This window comes from Macaca thibetana, chromosome 7, assembly GCF_024542745.1.
Source record: "Macaca thibetana thibetana isolate TM-01 chromosome 7, ASM2454274v1, whole genome shotgun sequence".
Lineage (NCBI taxonomy): Eukaryota > Metazoa > Chordata > Mammalia > Primates > Cercopithecidae > Macaca > Macaca thibetana.
The window spans coordinates 60,328,069-60,352,450 of record NC_065584.1 but is presented as its reverse complement, the minus strand read 5'-3'; the positions used below and the strand labels follow the sequence as shown (position 1 = coordinate 60,352,450).

At 34.8% G+C, this 24,382-nt stretch overlaps 1 protein-coding gene across 2 annotated transcripts in view; it reads right to left on the bottom strand.

Moving 5' to 3' along the window:
- The window catches only part of MDGA2 (MAM domain containing glycosylphosphatidylinositol anchor 2), an 830,171-nt gene that overhangs the window by 435,295 nt on the left and 370,494 nt on the right, over positions 1-24,382 (bottom strand). For both annotated transcript variants that reach the window (XR_007727541.1, XM_050798601.1), the window contains exon 2: positions 14,165-14,304. Coding sequence is in view for 1 of the 2 variants with exons in the window: in XM_050798601.1 (XP_050654558.1) it covers positions 14,165-14,304 (140 nt within the window). In the remaining variant the exon portion in view is untranslated. The remainder of the gene's footprint in view (positions 1-14,164; positions 14,305-24,382) is intronic.

Genomic DNA, 24,382 nt, shown 5'->3' with positions numbered 1-24,382 from the left:
TTGTGCTATTTCAGAAAATTCTTTTCAAAATGACCTGTAAGTTTGACTGACTACCGTACATCTTCCTGAAGACACCACAAAGAGTTATTCAAAATGGAGAGTTGTTCTGATTATGTATCATATCAACACACAACAAATTACATAAATTTGATATCATATTGCAGACCCAGACGCACAAAAGTTAATTTTTAAAAATACAGAATTTCTATGAAATACACCAGAGAAGGCACTAATTAACTAAGGGTTGTGTTCTGCTCAAGCTTATCCAACATCATTTAATGATTTCTGCCAAAGGCGAGTAAGTAAACAAGAAGAGGCCAGGTTGTAGAGGATAATGTTTTCTCATGTACCACAAGAAGCAGAAAAAGGGAAGAAATCAATGTTTGCTGATGGAAAAGGATAAAACTGCCAGGAAAATAAATGTTATTTTTAGTTTTTTGTTAAGACCTTGGCATTAAAAGGAAGTTAAAATAAAAGATTAACAATTCCTTAAAAAAGAATTGATAGAATCATTCTTAATAACTGTTTTCTTATTTTTCAGTTCTGGAAATACATTTTATATGCACTTTCCTTGTGTAGTATAAGTTAACTTTTTCAGATCACAGAAAGATTGTTATTCCTTATTGATTTTGTTTGAAGTATCTTGCAGCTTTTCAGAAAATGGCTGGGATGAATAATTTAGAATAAATGTATCATGTTTACAACCAGCAGTTGTATAGATTATTAATTACCACTGATGGCATATTCCTTTGCATAGAAGCAGATAGGCAGTATTTTCTATATTTGTAGGTTAAATTATTAAACTTAAGTCTGAAACCTCCTTTAAAGTCATTTTAATGAGTGTTTCATTAGATTACAGATATGAAAACACAAGTAAATTAATTGTCTTAATTGGCATCTTTAATGTGATAACCAAAAGTGAAAAGGATAAATTGTGTCCAATAGGACCACAAATAGATTGCTACAATATTTATTTCATGCTGCCTTTTTAAAATAGTAGGGGCGGATATAACAAATAACTCATACTGCGGCCGGGCGCAGTGGCTCAAGCCTGTAATCCCAGCACTTTGGGAGGCCGAGATGGGCGGATCACGAGGTCAGGAGATCGAGACCATCCTGGCTAACACGGTGAAACCCCGTCTCTACTAAAAAATACAAAAAACTAGCCGGGCGAGGTGGCGGGCGCCTGTAGTCCCAGCTACTCGGGAGGCTGAGGCAGGAGAATGGCATGAACCCGGGTGATGGAGCTTGCAGTGAGCTGAGATCTGGCCACCGCACTCCAGCCTGGGCGACAGAGCAAGACTCCGTCTCAAAAAAAAAAAAAAAAAAAAAAAAAAACCCTCATACTTTCTGGACTTTCACATATAAACACACACACTCACACTCTCTCTCTCTCTCATACTTAAGATGTATACATAATATAGACTCATAAACTGGATCAATTAATTTGATTATCATTTTATGATTTAAAAACTCTCTTCAGGCTATGGTAAAGTTGGTTAATCTGAGGAAAAAACATATTGTGAAATATTTGCCATTTAGTGATCTTCCCACTTAAATAATACATTTCTGAATGTCAATAAGAGTCTTCTAATAATAAAAACACAAAATTCAATTCATTAATGTTCATGTAACTGTTCAGAATTTCCACATTAAAGAAACTGCAACTGTTTTCCTTAAAATGATGTATTTATAACTATAAACAACGCAATCAATAGATTCTCAATTCTATGTTGACAGACAGTATTTCTTTCTTCTTGAAATGCCCGAAAATCTTCACATACTTATTTCGTATCAACTCTTGTAGTAAAACAATGGTCCTTATCTTATCCTTCTACCTATATAATATTTTTCATTAAAATATATAGATTTCACAAGGAGACATCTAATTTCAAATTTTCAACTAAGTTGTATACCTAATTATTTTGATTCTGAGGTTTGAGATCCATTTTCAGAGCTCCCACATGATCCAATTTTGACCATCAGACAATGTGAGTGGCAAAGTTGTTAGGATCAAACAAATGCTTGCTCTGTGTTTACATCATAAATCTCTATCACACAAAATTCTTTGGGCATGAACTTGCAAACTTAAATTGCTTAGATTTAGTTCAAGTAAAAGACATTTTTTTAAGAGATGAGAAGAACAAACAAGGAAAATATAGCCTATACTGCTATGCTCTGAATATCTGTGTCCCTCCCCAGAATTCATTCATATTTTGGAATCCTAATCCCCAGTAGGATGGTATTAGTAGATGAGGCCTTTAGGAAGTGATTAGGTCATGAGGGTAGAGGCCTCATGAATGGGATTAGTCCCCTTATAAAGGAGACCCCAAAGAGCTTGTGCACTCTTTCTGCCATGTGAGATTAGAATAAAAAGGAGAACAAGTATGAGCAAATCCTCATCATACATGGGATCTGCAGGTACGTTAATCTTGGATTGCTCAGCCCCTAAGACTGTGAAAAATAAATTTCTATTGTTTATAAGCTACCCAGTTTATGTTATTTTGTTATAGCAGTCCAGACAGACGTAGAAATATGTTCATGGTAATTCTGTTACATAAAGGTCTTAAGAAATAAAAACAAAATTTCACTAAGCATTATACCCTGGCTAATGACTTATGACTTTTCTTTACAAGTCTTTAAGAAAAATAAAAGTACAATAATTCTGAATCACAGTTAAGCAACACAGGTCAGCAGCAAGGAAGAAGATACTAGGGTCACATGTATGGATACACTCCTCATTGAGCTTGGGTCCAGAAGATTTGTAGTGTCTTATTCTTTTGGCTTGGAAAAGGAAATGTGGGATAAAATTCTATAAAAAGGTAGTTTATTTTGGGAAATAATCCCAGGGAAACCAAGTAGGGGATTTTGAACAGTGATACAAAGAATGAAGAAAAGCCAGTATAAGAAAGTGTGATTCCTTTGGTCATTGCTGAGAGTAACAGGCTCTATTCTACTGTGAAACTGACAAGGCATGCAGAATGTGCCCCAGAACTCCCTGACCAAGGGACAACAAAGGGAGCATGTATCAACTAAAACCTACTTTTTTTTTTCTTTTATTATTATTATTATTATACTTTAAGTTCTAGGGTACATGTGCATAACGTGCAGGTTTGTTACATATGTATACCTGTGCCATGTTGCTGTGCTGCACCCATCAACTCGTCAGCACCCAACAACTCGTCATTTACATCAGGTATAACTCCCAATGCAATCCCTCCCCCCTCCCCCCTCCCCATGATAGACCCTGGTGTGTGATGTCCCCCTTCCCGAGTCCAAGTGATCTCATTGTTCAGTTCCCACCTATGAGTGAGAACATGCGGTGTTTGGTTTTCTGTTCTTGTGATAGTTTGCTACGAATGATGGTTTCCAGCTGCATCCATGTCCCTACAAAGGACACAAACTCATCCTTTTTGATGGCTGCATAGTATTCCATGGTGTATATGTGCCACATTTTCTTAATCCAGTCTGTCACTGATGGACATTTGGGTTGATTCCAAGTATTTGCTATTGTGAATAGTGCCGCAATAAACATACGTGTGCATGTGTCTTTATAGCAGCATGATTTATAATCCTTTGGGTATATACCCAGTAATGGGATGGCTGGGTCATATGGTACATCTAGTTCTAGATCCTTGAGGAATCGCCATACCGTTTTCCATAATGGTTGAACTAGTTTACAATCCCACCAACAGTGTAAAAGTGTTCCTATTTCACCACATCCTCTCCAGCACCTGTTTTTTCCTGACTTTTTAATGATTGCCTACTTTTAATTAAACAAACAGATGCTTTTCAAACGGTAATTAGTATTTGGCTGCAGAAAGTTTAGTCTTGCTCCAAAATCTAAAGTTCTGTTCTGTGATTCTCTTCTCAGACTTACTGAAGAATCTACACAGCATCTTTATCCAACATCAAAGCAGCTAGATTGTATTGCCTGAGCAGTAGGGCGATTTTCACTCAGAGCTGGACTTGCTGCAGAACACTTTCTTGCTCTGAGCCCTACTTGAAACTGACAGCCTTCAAAATTAACTGATACAATGACTTGGAGATATATTTTAAATGTAGTATATGCAACCCATAGAATCCAAAGGTCTATCTTATTGTGCACCCCATTCTTAGTGATAGGACTTGTGAAGAGCAACAACTTTTACCACCTTCTGTTATGCACACAGCTTACTATGGTACCCAGACTACTCACTGCTTCCTGTTCACAAAGGTAAAAAATGCCATGATGTAATCAATACAATGGACCGGTACAGATGCTTCTCAACTTGTAATGGGATTGTCTCCTGATAGCCTCATTGCAACTTGAAAATATCGTGAGTTGAAAATGCACTTAATACATCGAACCTACCAAATGTCATAGTGTAGCCTAGCCTATCTTAAACATGTTTAGAACACTTACATTAGCCCACAGTTAGGCAAAATCATTTGGCTACACAATATACTGTAGATTATCAGTATTACATGGTTGTCTGAGAGCTGAAGCTCGCTGCCACTGCCCCTCATCACAAGAGAGTATCGTACTGCATATCACTAGCCTGGAAAAAGGCAAAATTCAAAATTCAAAGTAAGATTTCTGCTGAATGCTTATGACTTTTGTACCATTGTAAAGTTGAACAATCATGTTAGGAGACCATCTGTGTAATCGTCTATAGGTTACCAAGACAATCAAGTTCCTTATGCACTGTAATGTTACAGAGAGTGAGTGTTAGCCCTGATCTAAGGCAGACATGTACATGTGGATTGCTGTCTATCCCACATAAGAACAAACTTCTAAATTCTCTTTCATGATAAGAATTAAAAAGCATGCATTTGTTAGATTACTAGCTGCATACCAGCTAGTGCCAGGGGCGTGGTGGTGTTCCAGTGAAGACACCACATCTGATCCAGCAGCTGCTTTGGTTTGGTTGTTAACCATAAGCTATCATATATCATAATCCGCCTGACTTTTTAGTTACTTTACATGTGAAGTGAACAGGTGCATGATGGAGACTATGACTCCTTCACTGTTAAATCTTTGATGGTAGCATATAATCTCTGAAGTTTCTCCTGGGAAGGAGTGTTACTGATGATTTCATACGTTGGTTTGGGAAGAACAGTTTTATAGGATTCCACTTGGTCTTTTCTACTAAAATGATTCTGACTTATTCCAAGGGTCATATAACCAGTGTGAGGATCCTGCTTGTTGCTAAGTATGTTGGTCCCGATTATGTACTTGGGAGTCTGGGGAAATAACCATAGATCAATCCATTTACCTAGGCTAGGACTCCATTTATCTCTTGTCTTCCTCAAATCCCCATTCTAACTCTATTAGCATTACAAGACTACTGATGTCAGTGCTAGCTCAGGCTCTGTACCTTTCAGAGGTACAGAGGCTTTGCTAGTTCACTTTTTCCAGTGTAAATTTGCTAGTTCACTTTTTCCAGTGTAAATTTGCTAGTTCACTTTTTCCAGTGTAAATTGCTATGTAAAATGGCTTTGCTAGTTCACTTTTTCCAGTGTAAATTGCTATGTAAAATGGCCATAAATCCTTTTAAGGAAGGATTGAGACAGCATTTTTTTGTGTAACTTTCAGTGATATTGCTAGGTCTTTCTTTAAGAAAACCTGGTTTCCCTTTCAACCAGTAAGAGTTGGCTCCATGAACTAGTTTAAATTTGGAAACTGGATGAATGATTGTGATCTTCTATTATAGTGGAAAATGTCTACTTCCTCAAGGTGTCATTTTTGTCTTTTTAGATACATCAAGTACTACTCTAGTCAGCTATCCTTGTGTCATAAACCCTTGTTGATAAAAGAATTCCGGTTGCTATTCTGACCTTGTTGCTCTTCACACTATCGATATCAATATTGAGTTTGCTGGTAAAGTGTTACTACTAAACTTCTGCCATTTCTGAAAATGGCAGAATCAGACCATTGAGTTTAGAGATCCTTGTACTATGGTAGCATCTCCTACTACACCCTGGGCTACAGAGGACAGTCACCCTGAGCTTTTCATAGATGCCAGTGTCCATCTGACTACTGCATTTCTCACAGTGAATGCCTTGGGAATTCTCTAAAAACAAGCCTCATATAATAAATATGTGCTAACATTCCCACCTCCCTGAGTCTTCTAAGTTTTAATATTCTGTGAAGGCAGCTCTGTATCTCTAGCTCACTTACCATGAGTCCTCATGATGTTTAAATTTCAAAGAACTAACAGCATATTAGGACTAGCTCCAGGTATTCTTACTCATAATTAACCCAAGTCATGGAAGAGTACTTTATCCTTAAATTCTTCCTAGCCCAGTATCATCACACTCTAGACCCACATTACCGCTACCTCAAAGTCCAGTGGCCAAATCCAGGCATAGAGAGAGACAAATTTCAATGGGACAGGAAAGAATATCCACCTACTTTATTGAGTTAAATGTAAGTATATAGTAATAACAGTAAGAGCTTATAATTATTAAGTTTGTAAATAAATTATTATGTGGTATCAATGACTCAATCACAAATACGATTATCATTTACTAAGCATTTATGTTGTGCTAGGCACTCTGTCAAATGATCTACACATATTGTCTCATTAATTACACTGACAAATTTTTTTTTTTGAGATAGTATCTGGAATGAATGAGATGTTTTAGATTGTTCATAAAATTAAACAAAAGATGAATTCAGAGAGAATAGTAGATAGGTAAATCTTCTGATGAACAAAAATAACTTTTCCTGAGAATTTTAATAAAATTTCTAAAAATATTTGGTTGATGCTGATACACTGAGAATAAAAAGTATTAGCAATTTAGGAGTATGTTAAAGTGTTGACCCCAAAAAGCCTTTCTTATTCTATATAAAAATAAATGGAAACAAAACTATTTGAAGACTATAAGGAAGACTCTAAGTGTTTCATCCTAAACAAGTTATGCTAAATACATTTACTCATGTAACCATGTACTTAATAAAGATGTACATCACCTGGAGATGGGACTAGGTATATGAGGCAGGGACAGGGATTGTGAAAGCAGCCATTGATATGGCAATCTTTTTTTTTTTTTTTTTTTTTTGAGACAGGCTTTTGCTCTTTCGCCTAGGCAAGATCAGGGCTCAGTGAAGCTTACACTTCCCCAGGCTCAAGCAATCCTCCCACCTCAGCATCCCAAGTAGCTGGAACTACAGGCAAATGTCACCACATCTGGCTAATTTTTTTTTTATTTCTTTGTAAAGACGAGGTTTTGCCATGTTGCCCAGGCTGGTCTCGAACTCCTGAGCTCAAGCAATCTGCCTATCTCGGCCTCCCAAGGTCCTGGGATTACATGAGTGAGCCACCACACCCAGCTGATGTGAAATTTTTTTAAAAATAAATATTTGGATTCTTATTCTAAACATTTTCCACATCTTATCCAAAGATTATTTGAAAAAATATTAGTTATTTTAGTTGGAAACTCTCTAACATGATGTAGCAGACAGTTCAGTCTAGATATGTTTATCACAGATGAAAAAAAGCAAATTATATTAATTTTATAAAACACAAAAAAGAATTAATATAATAATTGATTATAGCAGAACCTAAACCTGCCCACATTAATTGGAGATAAATCCAAATATCTAGTATGTTTCTTATTCAAGTGCATGCATTCTCATTTTGTAAAAAAAAATTAACAGACTAAATTAGAAAAAAAGTAGAGGAATATGAATCAAGATATATAAAATATCTGCAAAGAACAATACACATAGCACTAATGGTTTCGAACTGAAGAACTGGCTACTAACATTTGTAAGATTTTTATCATGATAAGATTACCATTTGAGAATCTGCAGAGAAGATTAACAAGGACAAAAGCATCAATAACTCTGCAACAGCCTTGGTAGTTAAAAATACATTTATACAACAATCAAATGACTGAATACAATTCTATTCTAAAATTGAAAAATGGCCCAGCCTAGTTTTTTTATGCAAAAAGCAAATGCTCACTAAGGTTAAGGTGTAATAAACTAGTAGACAATTTTAATGCTTCCTAGTGTTTTGGATTTACATAATTATTTTTAAAGAGTGGCTTTCAAAAATATTTTAGTGATGAAAAATATTATTCAAATGAAATCCTACCCAGCAAGTCAGCATATAAAATGAAGAAAAGCAGAGCTGCTTTGATTGATGCACATTTTTTTCTTTGTTTTGTTTTGAAAGGAGAAGGTCAGTATCTTCCAACCTTGCAAACAGGTATACCTATGTTTATTATTAAAAGAAATTCAAAGACCCACACAGAATACTGGTTACAATTAAACTGTATTGCTATCTGAGAAGTCTGAAATTTAAAAGTTCAAATGTTCAGTATTCCTACTGAGAACTTCCTTTTAAAAGCCGGTCATGCTTTCTACATACGACCTCATTGCAAGAATAATGCAATGTAACTAAAATCTCAACATTTATTTGGGTGGAGAACATGAAAATCATATTTTCTAATTTATAGGGTAGATAAAAAATGTTTGAGGTCAACGGAGGAAATATTTTAAAACAACTATAAAGGAATGACCTGCTTGTTTATATATCAAAATATATTATAGGCCAGGCGCAGTAGCTCACAACTGTAATCCTAGCACTTTGGGAGGCTGAGGCGTGGATCACCTGAGATCAGGAGTTTTGAGACCAACCTGGCCAACATGGGGAAACCCCGTCTCTATTAAAAATACAAAAATTAGCCAGGGGTAGTGGTGTGTGCCTGTAATCCCAACTACTCAGTACACTGAGACAGGAGAACCGCTTGAACCCGAGAGGCAGAGGTTGCAGTTAGCCGAAATTGTGCCACTGCACTCCAGCCTGAGTGACAGAGTGAGCCGCTGTCTAAACATACACACACACACACACACACACACACACACACACACAGAGGTATATATGTATATATTTTATTAATTATATTAATTTTATTATATAAATTATATCTATTTTATCACATAGTATATATAAAATAATATATATTATATAATATATTAAATATTATGTTATATTTTATATATTATATAATATACATTGAATATTATATGTTATATTTTATATATTATTCAATATATTATATATTAAATAATATATTTTATATATAATACTATATATTATATATTTATATTTATATATTATTTATATTTTTTACATAAATAGTAAAGCTGTAGAAGGTAAAATGGAATGGAATTGGTACAGAAAAGAATAACAGAAAGGTGCAGACTAATGTAATTTTGTTAATGCTAAAAAGAGCATTTTGAAGCTGTCCAGTGGAATATTGACCATCCTATTTATATAAGGGCAAGAGGGAAAAAGAGAGAAGAAGGAGACAGAAAGCACACTAAACTAACACTTCATACTAAGGACAAAATGATTTCCTGATGATTAAATTGTCAAATACATAAATGACTATAAGCTGTTAGAAAAACAAATCTTAAATGGATATAAGGAGATCTTGCTAAAGTAGCTACAAAAGTCACAAGCCAAAAATGATTCCTCTTTTCAAAACAAAAACCTAAGAACAAAAGTATCATAAACAATCTTAAACACAAGTAACACCCTGGGAGGTGCAATTGGCAACATGTTTATCAGCAATTGAATTTATTTATGTAGTATATTTGTCTTCACAAGTCTACAAGAAGGAGCAAACTAGCAAGAAAAGAGAGGACCAGTAAATAGAGATGTACAAATGACTGATAAACATGCAGGAAAATGTTCAAATTGGCTAGTGATTTAAAATGCAAATTTAAATTGCAATTGAGTGTAATTTACTTTCTTCCATCAAATTGACAAAAATAAAAAAATAAAAAAACACTCCCATTGAGAAAGCAAGTAAAGGTCCCTTTCAACTTTGGCTAAATAATTCCATTTTGAGGAGGGAATCTAAGATACAGCAATGCTACCATACATTTCACAAAGATGTACATACAGGCAACACAAACATATACCCTACAAGTATTCATTGGATTGTTTATAACAGTGACCATCTGTAAGTAATTCCATGATGAACAACACAGCAGCAATTATACACATTTGAGAGTACTCACAGCAAAATTCAGTGCACCCATACAAAGAACTATTCAGCCTGAGTGAAGACAATGATCCAAGCCACTGGTTCAAACTTTAGCGTACATCAGATTCACTTGGAGGGCTTGCTAAAACATGAATTGCTGGCCCCAATGCAGGGATTTCTAATGTGAAGTGATCTGGAATTTTCATTTTTAATCAATTATCTCCAGAAACCACACATTAAGAACTACCAGGCTAGACCCATACTTGGTGTTTTGGACACATGGCCAAGTGAAAAATTCTAGTCATAGAATAATACTTTTCATTATCTCATTTATTAAAAATTGAAAATGGAACATGAACATAAATAATTATATAAAGGAAATGCATCGAACAAGAACTGAAAGGTGATATGCCGAACTATTACTTCTGGGAAGCAGGGCAGGTCGGAAGGAGAAGAGAAACATTTATGTTAAATATCCTACTGTTTAAGTCATTTACAAGACTATATTTATAATGTATTTAAATTATTGATGTGATAATTTTGAGAAAGGAGAAAGAGGAAGGGAAAGGAGGGGAGGGGAGGGCAGGGCAGGGCAGACAAGGGAAGGGAAGGGAAGGGAAGGGAAGGGATGCAGAGAGGGGAAGAAAGAGGGTAGCTGAATTCTGAAGCTGTAGACATCTAGAGTTTGTACTAGATTATTAGATTTACTGGCAAACTCTTTCTTTCTTTCTTACTTCTTCATGTATCTTTGTAATAAACTCTCATTAAACGAGGTATTCTGAACATAGTTCTATTCCTTGCAAGCTAAAAAGGCTAATTAACAGAGATGTATAGGCTGTGCAGAGCAATAACAAAAAAAAATACTGAAATTGATTTAAATACATCTAATTTAAAGCAGGATATAGGAATACTAAAACCAGTTTTAAAACCTACTTATTTTCATACCTACATATCCAAATATAGATCTTAGAGTTGATGCTCCTAAATTACTGAAAAATAATAAAGCCAACATGTTTCTATTACATGCTGACACAATGCTTATGTACCAAGAAAGTATAGTTGTATTTGTATGTATGTGTGTGTGTATATATATATGTATATGTGTATATATACACACACAGGATATATGTGTGTATATATGTCCATAATATAAATTTAACTCTCGAAAGGATTCTATGATACAAGATAGTTATTATCATCCCGGAAATATAAAAAAGAAAACTGAGGCAAAGAAAGCTGGGAGATTACGGAACTTTTCCAAGGTCACACTGTTAGTCCTGGTGGAGCCAGAGTTACATCCAGACAGTCTGGTTCCAGCATCATGCTCTCAACTATTACATCGTACTGACCTCTCCTTCACTTGTTTTATTTTCTTTGGATACATCAATACCTTCAGGCCACTACCTATCACTAAACAATACACCATAAAAAATTAAAGAGGCTAGAAAAAATGCTCTCTACAATACTTTTGGAAATAAACAATCTTTATGACTCTTACTGCTAGAAGAATAGGTAGCAGATTAAGAAATCTGCTGATGAGTGAATGAGGAACCTCTCTCTTCCACTGCATTTCCAACTATCATACTCAGATTAGACAAGCAAGAAAGTCATTCCAGCTTTCTGATATCAGCCAACAAAAATCATCCTCAGGACCAGCTGCCAATAGCATGCCCTTTAGACTTTGGCCAGAATGCCAAGCCCCAGCTGTTCTGTCAGCCTTCCTTATACAGTTTGTTGACAATGAAGAGGCCCAGTTAATTTTTCAACTGGCAATATAAGCTGAAACTGATTCACCTGCAAACACCTTAATTAATTCTAGGAATAAAAAGATACTGATACCAAAACAATACATTTTTCTTAGGATCAAAACACATTGAAATGTTTCCCAAAAATGGAACTGCTTAGGGGAAAAAAAAAAAAAATGAATGATCTACTTCTTCGTTTCAGAACTTAATCTGGTTTGTCTTGAGGTCAAAGATTGTACTCCTGATTGTGAATGATAAAAAGGGAAAATGTATGGAGAAAATGGGAAATTTCCAATATTAAAGGGACAGGAGGATGGAGAGAGAAGCAGCAGAGCAACACCTGGGGTGTGTTAGAAACAGAGATAAGAAGTTGATTTTTTAAATATAATTTGGAGTTCAGAAGGTGTAAATTTAGTACACTCAGTGAAGGACTAATGGGAGCCTCAGTGAATCTTCTCTTGCCATAAATTGCCTCTCATAAAGCTCTTCACAGCTTCTTTTAAATATGTTTGGACCCTCCTGTTTAGATCCCAACTTTTGACTCTGAAATTTCTATTCCATGTCTACAAAACAAAACATATAATCAAATTATAACAACACTGTATTTTCTTTGAGTTAATATTATCTTGAGTTAAGTCTATCATTGTTTAAATTTTTGGTAACATTATTTTAACTGGACATTGTTTTCTGTATAAATTTTAAAATGAAAATGCTTCACATACCCATTTCCTTGTTTCAAATTTTAACAATTATCAGTCATCAGTCTGTCCTTGTATGTTGTCTTTTGGAATCATTTTTTTTCTATCAAGCGTAATTATCCTGGCTCAAATTGTGTTTATCTAAATTTCATTAAGACAATTGTATTCTTTAATCCATTTTCATTTAATAGCAAATGTTATAATTTGAAATTATAGTTATCATGAGTTTTCCTTTTTTAACATTTTTAATAATTATTCTTTCTAGATTACTTTTGTTCTTTTTCATTTTACCAACAGCATGAGTTTTATTAAGCATATTTTACCATTTCTGTTTTAGCCATGGTCTTGTCTATTTAATGCTTCATTCTGTGATGCTTTATATGCGTATTTTTATCATTTCAGAGTCAAAATGGTAAATAAAAAGATCCTTGAGTTAAGGATCTGTCAGTAAGAGTCAAGAATGGCAGAAGTTAAAAACAGGGTTAAAATGGTGAGTTCATAAAATTTCCACATTACTCTTCACTTTTCCCTCTGTAGCTTTGTTAGCTGGATTTTTTTTTTCCTGTAACACAAATACTTAAAATATGTAACTTTATCTACTAAATGAGACTACTTTTCCTACCATAGTGCTTGTGTTGATTACAAATGTGAATTTTGAGCTAATAAGGTTATTGACAATAAGAATTATCAATTTTTGAGTAAAATATCCTCAATATTCTGCATCTAAATTAGATTGCTGCATCATATATATATATATATATATAACCTAAACATATTATCTTCTATCTAACTATTTTGTTCTTACAAATATTTTGTTTTCTTTCTTTTTTTTTTTTTGTTTTGATTGTTGTTTGAGACAGTGCTTCTCTCTGTTGCCCAGACAAGAGTGTGGTGGTACTGTCATGACAACCTACAGCCTTGATCTCCTGGGCTTAAGTGATCCTTCCACGTCAGCCTCCAGAGTAGCTGAGACTATGGGTGTGCACCACCAGGCCCAGCTAATTTTTAATTTTTTTTTTTTTTTTTTTTTTTTTTTTTTTGTAGAGACAAAAAGCTGGTCACCAGCTTCTGACCTCAAGTGATCATCTTGCCTCAGCCTCACAAGGTGCTGAGGTTGTAAGCATGAGCCACCACGCGTGAGCTTTGCCTTTACATATTGTTGTAATTTTAGTGCCCTTTAAAAGTCTCCGTTTTTATTGCTTCTATAAAATTAGCTTAAGAAAGGTGTAGCTGATGATTCTGAAGGCCTGAGTGCATACAGTATCTGCAACTGTTTGTTTCTCAAGGTTTTCTATGAATAAAATGACTAGGAGTAAGAAAAGTACATGTGACCTCATGCTTCACATTCTTCAGAACAAATACCTCTCGGTTGCAATTATGTCATCATGAAATCATGTCCCACGTTTTAAAATAAACTCATTGCCATATGAATTGTTATCCTACTGAGATATTTTTGTAGTTGTCTGTTTAACAGCTTCCTTAGAAGTGTCTTCTACATTTCCCATAATACCAAAACAAAAATTTCTTTTTTCATCTTATACACAAAAATAGCTCAAGTTTGAATGTTCTGAAATCCACACTCTTGTCCTGCATTGCACATATACTTGCACTTGAGTTACAAACACACACCCCCACACACACAGTTTTAGCTAAATATTCTAAAATATACACTTTTTGACTTCCAAGAAAAGTCAGAGAGTGTTTTCTCCAGTGTCACAGTTCGGGACTCACCTGTGGACGTGGATGTCCTGTGACTAGACAAGTCAACTCTAGGGTTTCTCCTTCCCGGATAGTGTAGACCCTTTCAGAGTAGCGCTCCTCTTCAATGTTACAGGCCAAGCCTGAGTGCACAATACGAACCGTAGGAGGAGCTGTCGAGTCAGGAAGAAGAGAGACAAGATACATGAAAAGGTAAGTAAGTGATCTGCTCATGAACCATCTTGACTATAAAAGCAATTCTTATTAGACTTCACCATAGTCAGATTAGTCAGATTCATCAGTCTTAACACCTCCCCAAGGCATTAAAGATTTTACTGGAAGAAATCTTCAAATTTATCTAACAGTGACCAACACATTTCCAGGGGAACAAGGTAGTGGAAGAACATTGGTGCCTCAAGAAATCACCATCAATACAAGACCACATGATAAAACTTGATTGTTAAAATGTGAGAAGGTCTCTTCCTTTCTGAGTTCAATCAAACTTTAATATAATAAGGAATATTGCACCAAAAAATATGTAGTACAAAAGAAAGAAGACAATTGGAAGAGAAAAGGGAATTTAAATTGAAGACATTGACATTTGTCTATTAATTATTTAAGCCATGTAGCGCACAAGATAAGAAGCTCACGAATAAGATGATTTGGTTTTCAGGAAGTGAAAACCAACTTAATTTACCATACTTACAGACATCTGTATTGATGTAAACAAAGTATGATTCTTGATTAAGCCATGGAAGAAGACAATATACCATTGTTGCCTGAGTCTAAAATTCTGATTCAAAAGAAACTTCATTAGCATAAAGCTGCCCAAATTTCTAAATATAATTTTCTCCTACTTCAGTGCCAAGGGGCCAATAAAATTTAACTAACACTCCTTGACTTACATATCATTGGGAACAACTACATGGAAACTTTCTGTGGGTCACGAGAAGTGCTTAGCTAATAAGATATGGTGCTTGCCATCACGTAAATTATTGACAGCTACTAGCTTCAAATTGGAGATCATCTCCTTTTGTGAACTCAGCATTTTTGTTTGTAATACATTTTGGAGTGAAACAGAATGGTTATTTCAGTTAAAGGCAAGTGGAAAGATTATATCTACATATAAATGACAGTGATCTCAAGAATTTCCTGATAGATATTTCGACCTAAACAGTAGTATTACTAGCAGAGGTTGTGATTGCTTAAAAATTAATGCCAGTACCAGCATATTAGGAATGTTTTGTCTAACATTTAAGACGATAAATCTTACAGAATTTTAAAATAAATTTGGTGATTCTATGGAAGAAAAAAAGATTATAAGGCCAACTCATGAAAAAATTCATTCTGGGAAAATCTGTGTTCTGAAAGTAAAATAGAATAGTTTTCAATATCTACTATTTTGTTTTATATAACGTAATTGCACAGTCTACCCACAGAGCTTAATAACTGACATCAGGGCGTATTTCATTATCTTTCTCAATTTCAGGCAGAAACTGGAAGATGGAAAAGCCCACTTATGATTAATAAAACAACTGGCTATGTCCAGCTCTTTCTAGGTACCAATGCATAATCCTGTTACTCAACCTTGAAACTCAGAACCCTGATTCCAATATGCATAATCAAAATGACAAGTAAAAGTTTCCAATTCCAATAATAGGATAAGAACAAAAGAGTACTTCTAGAAAAGTGGCCTTGACACTAAATATGCATAATAAACGCCCCTCAAGAACTTGTTAAAAATACAAATTTCAAAGGTGTTCAGAGACCTGATATATCTGCAAGAAACCCCAGGAATCTGCATTTTTACCGAACACTCAGATAGCTACAATGACAGAGCTACATAGACTAGGTTCTGGGTATTATATTTGTTAGCAAAAGAAAAATACTCCAAGGAATAAAATATCCTTTTCCTCTGTCTTTTTAAAGTAACTAAACTTTCTGCTATGCATCATTTCACTGATTTGAAAAATTAAACGATGCTTAAGTCAAATGTCCAGTTTGGTCTATGAAACCAATTTATTAAAAATTTTCCATCATGTCTCTGGACTCTGTCTAGACATTGTAATAATTTGTTTGATTTTATGACATTAGAAATCCTTATCTTTGGTGTTTCTCTTAGTGTTCTGATATGTTTCACACCACATTTCCCACAAATCATTTCAGGCAGTGATCAAATTTGGACTTCAATTTAGATAAGTAATACTAGTGAGGTAGTTATATTTAGACATCTGTCTAATATAGTCATATCCATAGTGTAGAGGTTAACAAACTGATGAAAATCTATAAATGTTTGCAAAACAAAATAAAATAAATTTTCAATAGAAAATACAGAACCATTTTCTTAAAATATATTTTCATGCTAAATTTAGCTTCATAGGTGATAGTCCACATGTTTATTAATATACCTAATTATGTAGTGACATGACATCTTTTCCAGACTAATTTACACTTGTTATTTTTGTTTTAATTTCAAATCAATGCTTAGTATTGTTATTTTTAAGGTATATCTTTCAAAAACATCATTATGCAAATAAGTAGCTTTATTTAAACCACTTAAATTATACAGTAAGCACACTGTGACATTTACAAGGGTTAATTTTCTGCTATTTTCTTCTATATTATAACACATTCTTGGAAAAGGTAATTGCCTGCATACTGCAGTCATCATGAACCTACCACCTCTCCTGTAGGAGGGTGGAATATTCCACCAAATTTTAAGTGTGGAAGTTGTCTTCCTCTTAGTATTCATTAAAATATGTGCTCAATATTTTAGCTGCTCAATGATAAGGAGAGTATTTTAGAAGCTTCCCTTAATTCTTTTGTTTGCACAAAGCTCACTTGAAAGGACCTTAGAGTTCATATAGGTCAGTGCTCTCATTTCCCGATTAGGAAAGAAAAGTCTGAGGACATCAAATGATGTCACAATCCTGTGGCTAGTTGTGGCTAAATGAGACCAGAGCCACTGGCCTATTGTTCTTTTCACTACTTGATGCTCTCTATTTAAACTATGTCTGTCATAGTTAAATTTGTGTTCTAAATAACTCCCAAACTAGACCCAGACCTAGACCAGGCTAGGGGTATAAAAAACGACTGAGAAACTATTAATAAAGCAGTTAGAGCACCATAAACTAGATTAAGAATGTAAGTAGCAGAATTGCTCCAAACTTAACCAAACTTAACAATAGACTGTTGCCCCAGTTCATCATCCTGCCTCCAGTACCTGCCAAATCCATGACATCTCACAATGATCAAAGTAGTATTTTGAAATTTCTATTTACATTATGTTGTTTCTCTGCTTAAAAACCTACAATATCTCCCTATGACATTTCATAGAGTCCTAATCGCTGCACATGAGTGCATTTAGGCCCTCTGGCAAGGGTCCTCACGCTTACTATCCAACTAGAAGCCCCATTTCTCTGTAATATCAGGCTATCCTCAGGGAGAATGCAAAGAACCCTGAGATTTTAAGAGTCTTTGCTTATAATGTTCTCCCATCTAAGATTCCCACACCAATAATTGGACCCATGTTCCTGATATCTTCTTGGATTACTTATCAATGATTATCTTCTCTTTTATTCCAGGAGGTATGTGTTTATTGCTTTGTGATTTTTCCTTTCTCTTAACATTCAAACACGATAGTAAGCATCTCAGTGCCAGACTGAGCATCATTTTTGGCATCATCCCCATATCATGTAATTCACAGCACAGAGGAGGTATTTATTAACTAATTGAGTTTTAGTTTCTATTTTAGCAACTATCACTATAATGACTCAACTTCTTACTTTAGCAAAATATCAACTCTTATGGCAGTGCATTTGCTTACTTTAAATATAGATGCAATTTGCAGTTTTATACCTGAAGCAAGACATCTCTGATCCTCTGCCTTGTTGGTAAAAAACCTCAATTCATCATCCTTAAATTGGACTAAAGGTTATGATCTCCTTTGCCCTGTAGAGTCAGCAATGAATTACAATGTTAAAATATTGCATGAGACTCATATTCATCCAAATTTTCTTGAAGTAAACCAAATCTCATTATGTAAAATCTTTCCTAACACTAATCATATCAATTGTCTTAATCTGAGGATATTTTGGCTTTGGGTTGAAGAGGTCGCCTAAAAGGGCAAAAGAGAGACATTCTTTTATCTTGTTAGAATATACTTTTGAAAGTTAAACCAAATTCACTCTGGAGAAAGAGTACAAATAAATTATTCTACAATGACAACAACCAGGGGCATTTTAATCTTTTCATCTCAGATACAGACTTTCAAGCACATATTTATTGAGCAACTGCGATGGTAGGCATGAGACTATGTGCTGGGGATATGATGATTAATGCCATGAGCTGCCCCTGCTAAGGGCTTACAGCCTACTGGGTTTGTCTAAATTATTTAAAATTATATGATAGTTGAACAGGATAGATACTCTAACAGAAGAAAATGAAAAGTGCTAAACAAAGACAAAGCAGAGGATAGCTAAATCTGCCTAGGGAAGTCTAACAAGTTTCGCAAAGTCAGTGACATTTAACCTAAGTTTGGAGAGATGCTCTTGGGAGCAAAAGAGGAAGGAGATTTCAGAGACAGAAAACTGTGTTCAAAGGCAAATCTGAAATATGCCTTTGTAATATGCCAGTGTCCATTGTGTTTCTGAAATAACCATGTAAAAAATGTGTCCCCTGTAGTTTATCATTTACTTCATGCCTTGCCACTGTACAGCCTTATCAGCTTGCCATTATGTCTCAGACACAGGAGAGACACTGGAGAGGCCTGGGAATGGATATCGGAGGAGAGACACATTTTAGAGGTCTTGCTAGATAGGACATGACAATTAACTGAATCTGAGGGTGAGGGAAGAAATTTGACTACGTGAAAGATGACAATTTTTTTTTTATTTTAATAAAATATTAAATAGGGTATTTAATAAAATAAATTTTATTATTTATTTAATATTTTTATTTTTATTTTATTTTGATTGCCATGGAACTCACATTACCTACAGTTCGGGGAAGCTTGACATGAGGGGCTCTGAGCCCAATTCATGGGGGGTGGAGGGTTGTTGGCATGAGGGCTTAGATGAGAAACATTTTTGATGAAGAAACTTTTTTTCAGTAATGGGGATGGTTCCTGAAAAACGTGCTGCTATCAGACATTTATGGTTTTGGTACTAGGAGCTTTCTCTCCTCTAAGAGCTTCAAGTAACAGCCTGGTTCTTTAGTTAAATCCCTCAAATCCCTCATACAGCTATTCTGTGGGAATTCAAGTTGCCACCAGCATGTTGCTACCTTCTACACTAGATCAATGTAACGTATGTTCTTGGTTAAGGTCACAGACCTGTTTAGTTAAGCAGTGTGGAGGGAAGGATGTTCACTGGTCCTCTCCTAGAAGCTCTAGTGAACAGCTCAGTAAACCATGCTGTGCCAGCATTACTCATGTACTATAAATGTTCTGAAGACAGACAGAGAGAGAGAGAGAGACAGAGACAGAGAAAGAGGGAGAGAGAGAGAGGCAGATAGACAGAGACAGAGAGACAGCCTATACCTTACTGTTGTCACATGGCCAAAGAGTCACTATGTATTACTTACACCATTCTCTTAATAAGCATTCAGTTTTGCTTATAAAGAAAACATAACAATAATCAAACTTTTCTCCCAGCTTTCTATTGGTTTAAGTGATCATATGCTTTCATAAAACACTTCTCAGTTTTATACAACATGTTACATTTAGCTAATCAGCATTGTCAATGGTTGGTTTCTTCTGTTAATTTCAAAATATTCAATGTAGCACATGTATAGTACTTCTAGGATATGGTGGCTTCCATTCTTCTTTTCTTTCCTACCTGAGTTTCTGGTTTAAGATAGTACATGAGATCTCCCCCACCTCCCTTTTTCAAATGGTATTCTAAACTGATTTTTATATATTTTTTGTGCATACAGTCCTAGTCCATAATTACTCCTGTTGCTGACAACTCCATTGCCTAACATCTTCCTCATTAGCCTATTACATGTTTTATCATCAAAAAATTTGACAGGGCCAGCTGTGGTGGCTCATGCCTGTAATCCCAGGACTTTGGGAGGCTAGGGCAGGCAGATCACCTGCGGTCAGGAGTTTGAGACCAGACTGGCCAACACGGTGAAACCCAGTCTCTACTGGAAATACAAAAATTAGCCAGGCATGGTGGTGGGCGCCTGTAGTCCTAGCTACTTTGGAGGCAGAGGCAGGAGAATCACTTGAACCCAGGAGGCAGAGGTTGCAGTGAGACGAGATCTGAGATCGTGTGACTGCACTCCAGCCTAGGTGACAGAGAGAGACTCTGTCTCAAAAAAAAAAAAAAAAAAAAAAAAGACAGGAAAAAAAATACAAAGATTTGAAGAAGACGGTGAATAATTCAGTTTTGGATGCTGTGGTGAATTCACCAATAGTTGACAAGTTGCTGCTGGACATTAAGTTTGATAGCTTTCAATGGTAGTTGATGGCTACATAGAATACAGGAGAGTTCTACAGGAGAGCATGTAGAGTGAGAATAAGTCATGATAGAACCATGATAAATATGTATTCTTAACTAGAGAAGCTAAAGAAAGGACTTGGTGTGATTATAAAGTCAGAGAGGTAGAAGGAGAACAAAGAAAATGAGGTGCTTTTTAAGTTACATGAGTAGACAGCCGAGCACAGTGGACTGTCCAAAAATATTACTTACCATGGAGTTGTCAGTTAAGAGCAGCACAGACAAAAGGTCATTGCCTTTGGGAATTAAGGCAGCATTAGTGAATTTTGACTGAGCTATGGCTGCAGAGAATTGGAGTCAAAGGATGAATGATGTATGGTTTGACTGAGGAAAAAGATCTTAGTAGGTCAAATCAAGCTTGAAGCAAATAGTTAAACTGCTATTTAGGCTTACTCATATGTAAAAAGGAGTGATAAGTGAAAAACTGAGTATTTCAACACTATTGTACCAGCATTTTAGGATTGCAAAGAATCATTACTTTCATCATAAGAAACAACAACTCATCATGTTTATACTTCTAGCACAATTGCAACTTTTTGCCACTACAATATTATTTTCTAGTATCCTTCCACATTCTTCAAAAATAAATCGCTCTAAAAGCCCACTTTCTTTCTTTTCTTTTTTCCCTCCCTTTCTGGTAGTTTATTTTTTTACAGATTCAACTCTGACAACTTCAGGACCACATATGAAGGAATCTCTCAAAGCTGTTTAATCTCTTCTGTAAAACAATCAAGGCTAATCCTCAACAGCATTTAAATATGCTACAGCATATAAATAAGCTTAACATGTTCCATTAAAAAAAAAGAGAGACAAAACAGTAACATTTATCCTCCTATCATCCTATCAACAGGACCCCTCTTGTCTTTCCTTTACTGTCTAGTGAGTAGAAATAATGATACATGTTTACAGCCATCCTGGGCATGTGCTTTGCCCTCCTCAGTCCACTGCAGTCTGGCTCTGCCCTATCATTTGTATTTCTAAAAGAAAAGGGCAGGAAAATAGAAGACCACTTTGGTAAATCGCTATTTCTTTTTTTGGTCATTATTGTGATCATTTGCCTCTCCTTCAGTCTTAGCTTACTTTCTTTTACTTTGATACAAAGATCTTTGAAATTACATACTTGCCCTACACTACAACACAATAAAGACTTTTGTTTTATCCCACTGCCATACTTCCTGCACCCATGAACATAAACACATATCCAAACATGCACATAAGCTAATGTTCAACTTGTATATTTATTCAATAAATTCTTCAAAAAATAATTAAAATCTTTCTGTAACTGTCATTTATGTAATCCCAAATAGAAATATATTCTGACACATAAACAACATATAGATTATTTTAAGTCAGCCTGCAGATCATTTTTATTTGTTTGATTCCATTGGTTATTTTAAACTAACTACAATGTCCACATCAGTGTGAAATTATTTTTCCACTCCCTCTACCAACCTCCCACCGCCATGTTTGGTTAACATTGTATTCCTGTCCACTAGAGGTAAATATTTTTTTGTCCTTAATTTGATGAGTTGTAAAGTGAAAGTAATAAGATCCTATTGATATATTGGATTTAATAAAGAGAAGATCATATGTTTCTCATATGACTTTAGTTGAAAGGCCTTGATTATGAAAGGGTTTTAATATTTTGTATTATTTCCTTAGTACATGTTGGGTAGCATTGTTACAAAGTAACTGAACCACTCTAAGAGACTGTACGAAGCCCAGAGTAAGGCAATTAAATTAAATCCAGAAGCCTCTGGCTTTAGATGGCAATTATTAATGTTTGCTAAATAATAAAAGTTGACATGATCTTTTAGGTTGATGTTAACCAAGAATTTAAAGAAAAAACTTTAAACTTTTAATTTAAGTTAAATTTTAATTTTATTTGTAAATTTAAAGTCAAATTACTTGTTTATGTGCAGTATATTGTACACTATTTTGAAAGAGAGATGAAAGTTTGTCATCAAAAGAGAGCAATGACATTCAATAACAGTTTAATTTTAAACTTACAGTAAATATACACTAAATTTTAATGATAAACAAAAAAGCAATTATGTAATTCAAATTCTAATGGTAAAACAATGATAAAAAGCAATCATATTTTCTGTGTAAAAACTATCTTGTTTGACAAGTATTAACTTCATAAAAATTGAATACAAAATTGCAAAATATTATTCTGAATTATCTTCCACAAAACAACATGTGTCCTAATTTTTTAAAATAAAGCACTATCAATTCTAAAAATGTTATTTCATGAAGATTTTCACATTTACAGCTTCAGATTTCATCAGGATTACCTTTATTTGTTTTCATCTAGAAGAGTTGCCTATTAGCATCTAAGCCTAAAACTTCAAAAACCCTTGCATGTTTTAGAGATGGAAAAAAAAAAAAGAAGTTCACTGAATCTAAGGTTCATAACATTCTTTTCAAATACAGCATTTGACAACTTCTGACAAGTGTGCCAGAGAAGAACCATGGGCCATCAAGTCTAGGCAGTCACACATAGCCATCGGTCATCCATGTTCCCTGTCTCTACCTGGCTATTCCCGCCCTAAGTCCCTCACTATGTTCTTCCCAGTAGATTTGACCTCAACCTGGAAGATATTTGAAAGTCCATCAAATATTTAACTAATCTCATATGTTGCTCAAAAGACTTGTATAAACTAAGTGGAATATTCCAACTTGAAGGTAAATATTGTAGGGAACTAACCTTTCCTCTTCTTTGGTATGAATGTAATATTATATATATATAACATAAATGTGTATATATAATATATATGTATATATAATATAATATATATAATATATATGTGTGTGTATATATGTTCTTTAATATTGGATCCTATGCTACATCCTGAATTGTCTCTAACTAAAGGTTAAATTAGATATTTAACAAATCAGTAAATTTTAGACCAAAAACCCCATAACTATTCCAGAAATCTTGGCAACTAGGTCATAGACTATAAAACAAACAAACAAACAAACAAACAAACAAACAAAAAAGCCGAGATAAAAACAAGGGAACTTACCTCTTGCTTTTATGGTACCATTTTTTAAAGGTTTTGAAATTTGTACAAGAACATAGCAAAGGAGGGAGAGAAGCTATTATAACACTGCAGGAAAGGATGGCATTTAATCCTTAAAATCTTTGATCAGGTCTTTCCCTCTAAATCAAACTTGTGAAATGGCATCCTGTTAATAGTATCAGAAGCCATATATCATGTGGTCAATGAACTCATAAAGGTTCTTTGAACCAAATCTTCCTTGCCTCTTATAAATTATCACAGCACCTGAAGAGATCAGGACTCCTAAAGGCAGAGGTACTAATGACATCATTTTTTAATCTCTCTGGACTGATATGTATACTTAAATCCTTCTCTAAAATTAAGGGCTCTTCAGTTTTCTTGGAAACATCCATAAAGCCCCAGAAAATACTAACCAAAATGAAATTAGTCTTAGCATTGTGCTCCAACCTTAAGCATAAATTGGGTATTTAGAGAGAGCCGTTATTTCTTCCAGCCTAACTCATCAGGAAAACAAATGAAATTTACTATGAAATATGACAAAAATGAAAACTTCAAATTGCTTTTCCAAGAGTAGCAACAGTAGGCAGAGAATTGTCAGGATCTGGCCTGCCAATGTCCCCACTGTTTCTCTCCACTGAGAAATCACTGCCACTGCCTGTGACTAGCCCCAAGGACAAGTTTCTTAGCCTGTCAGAAAAACATCTTGGATCCCAGGAGAGAGG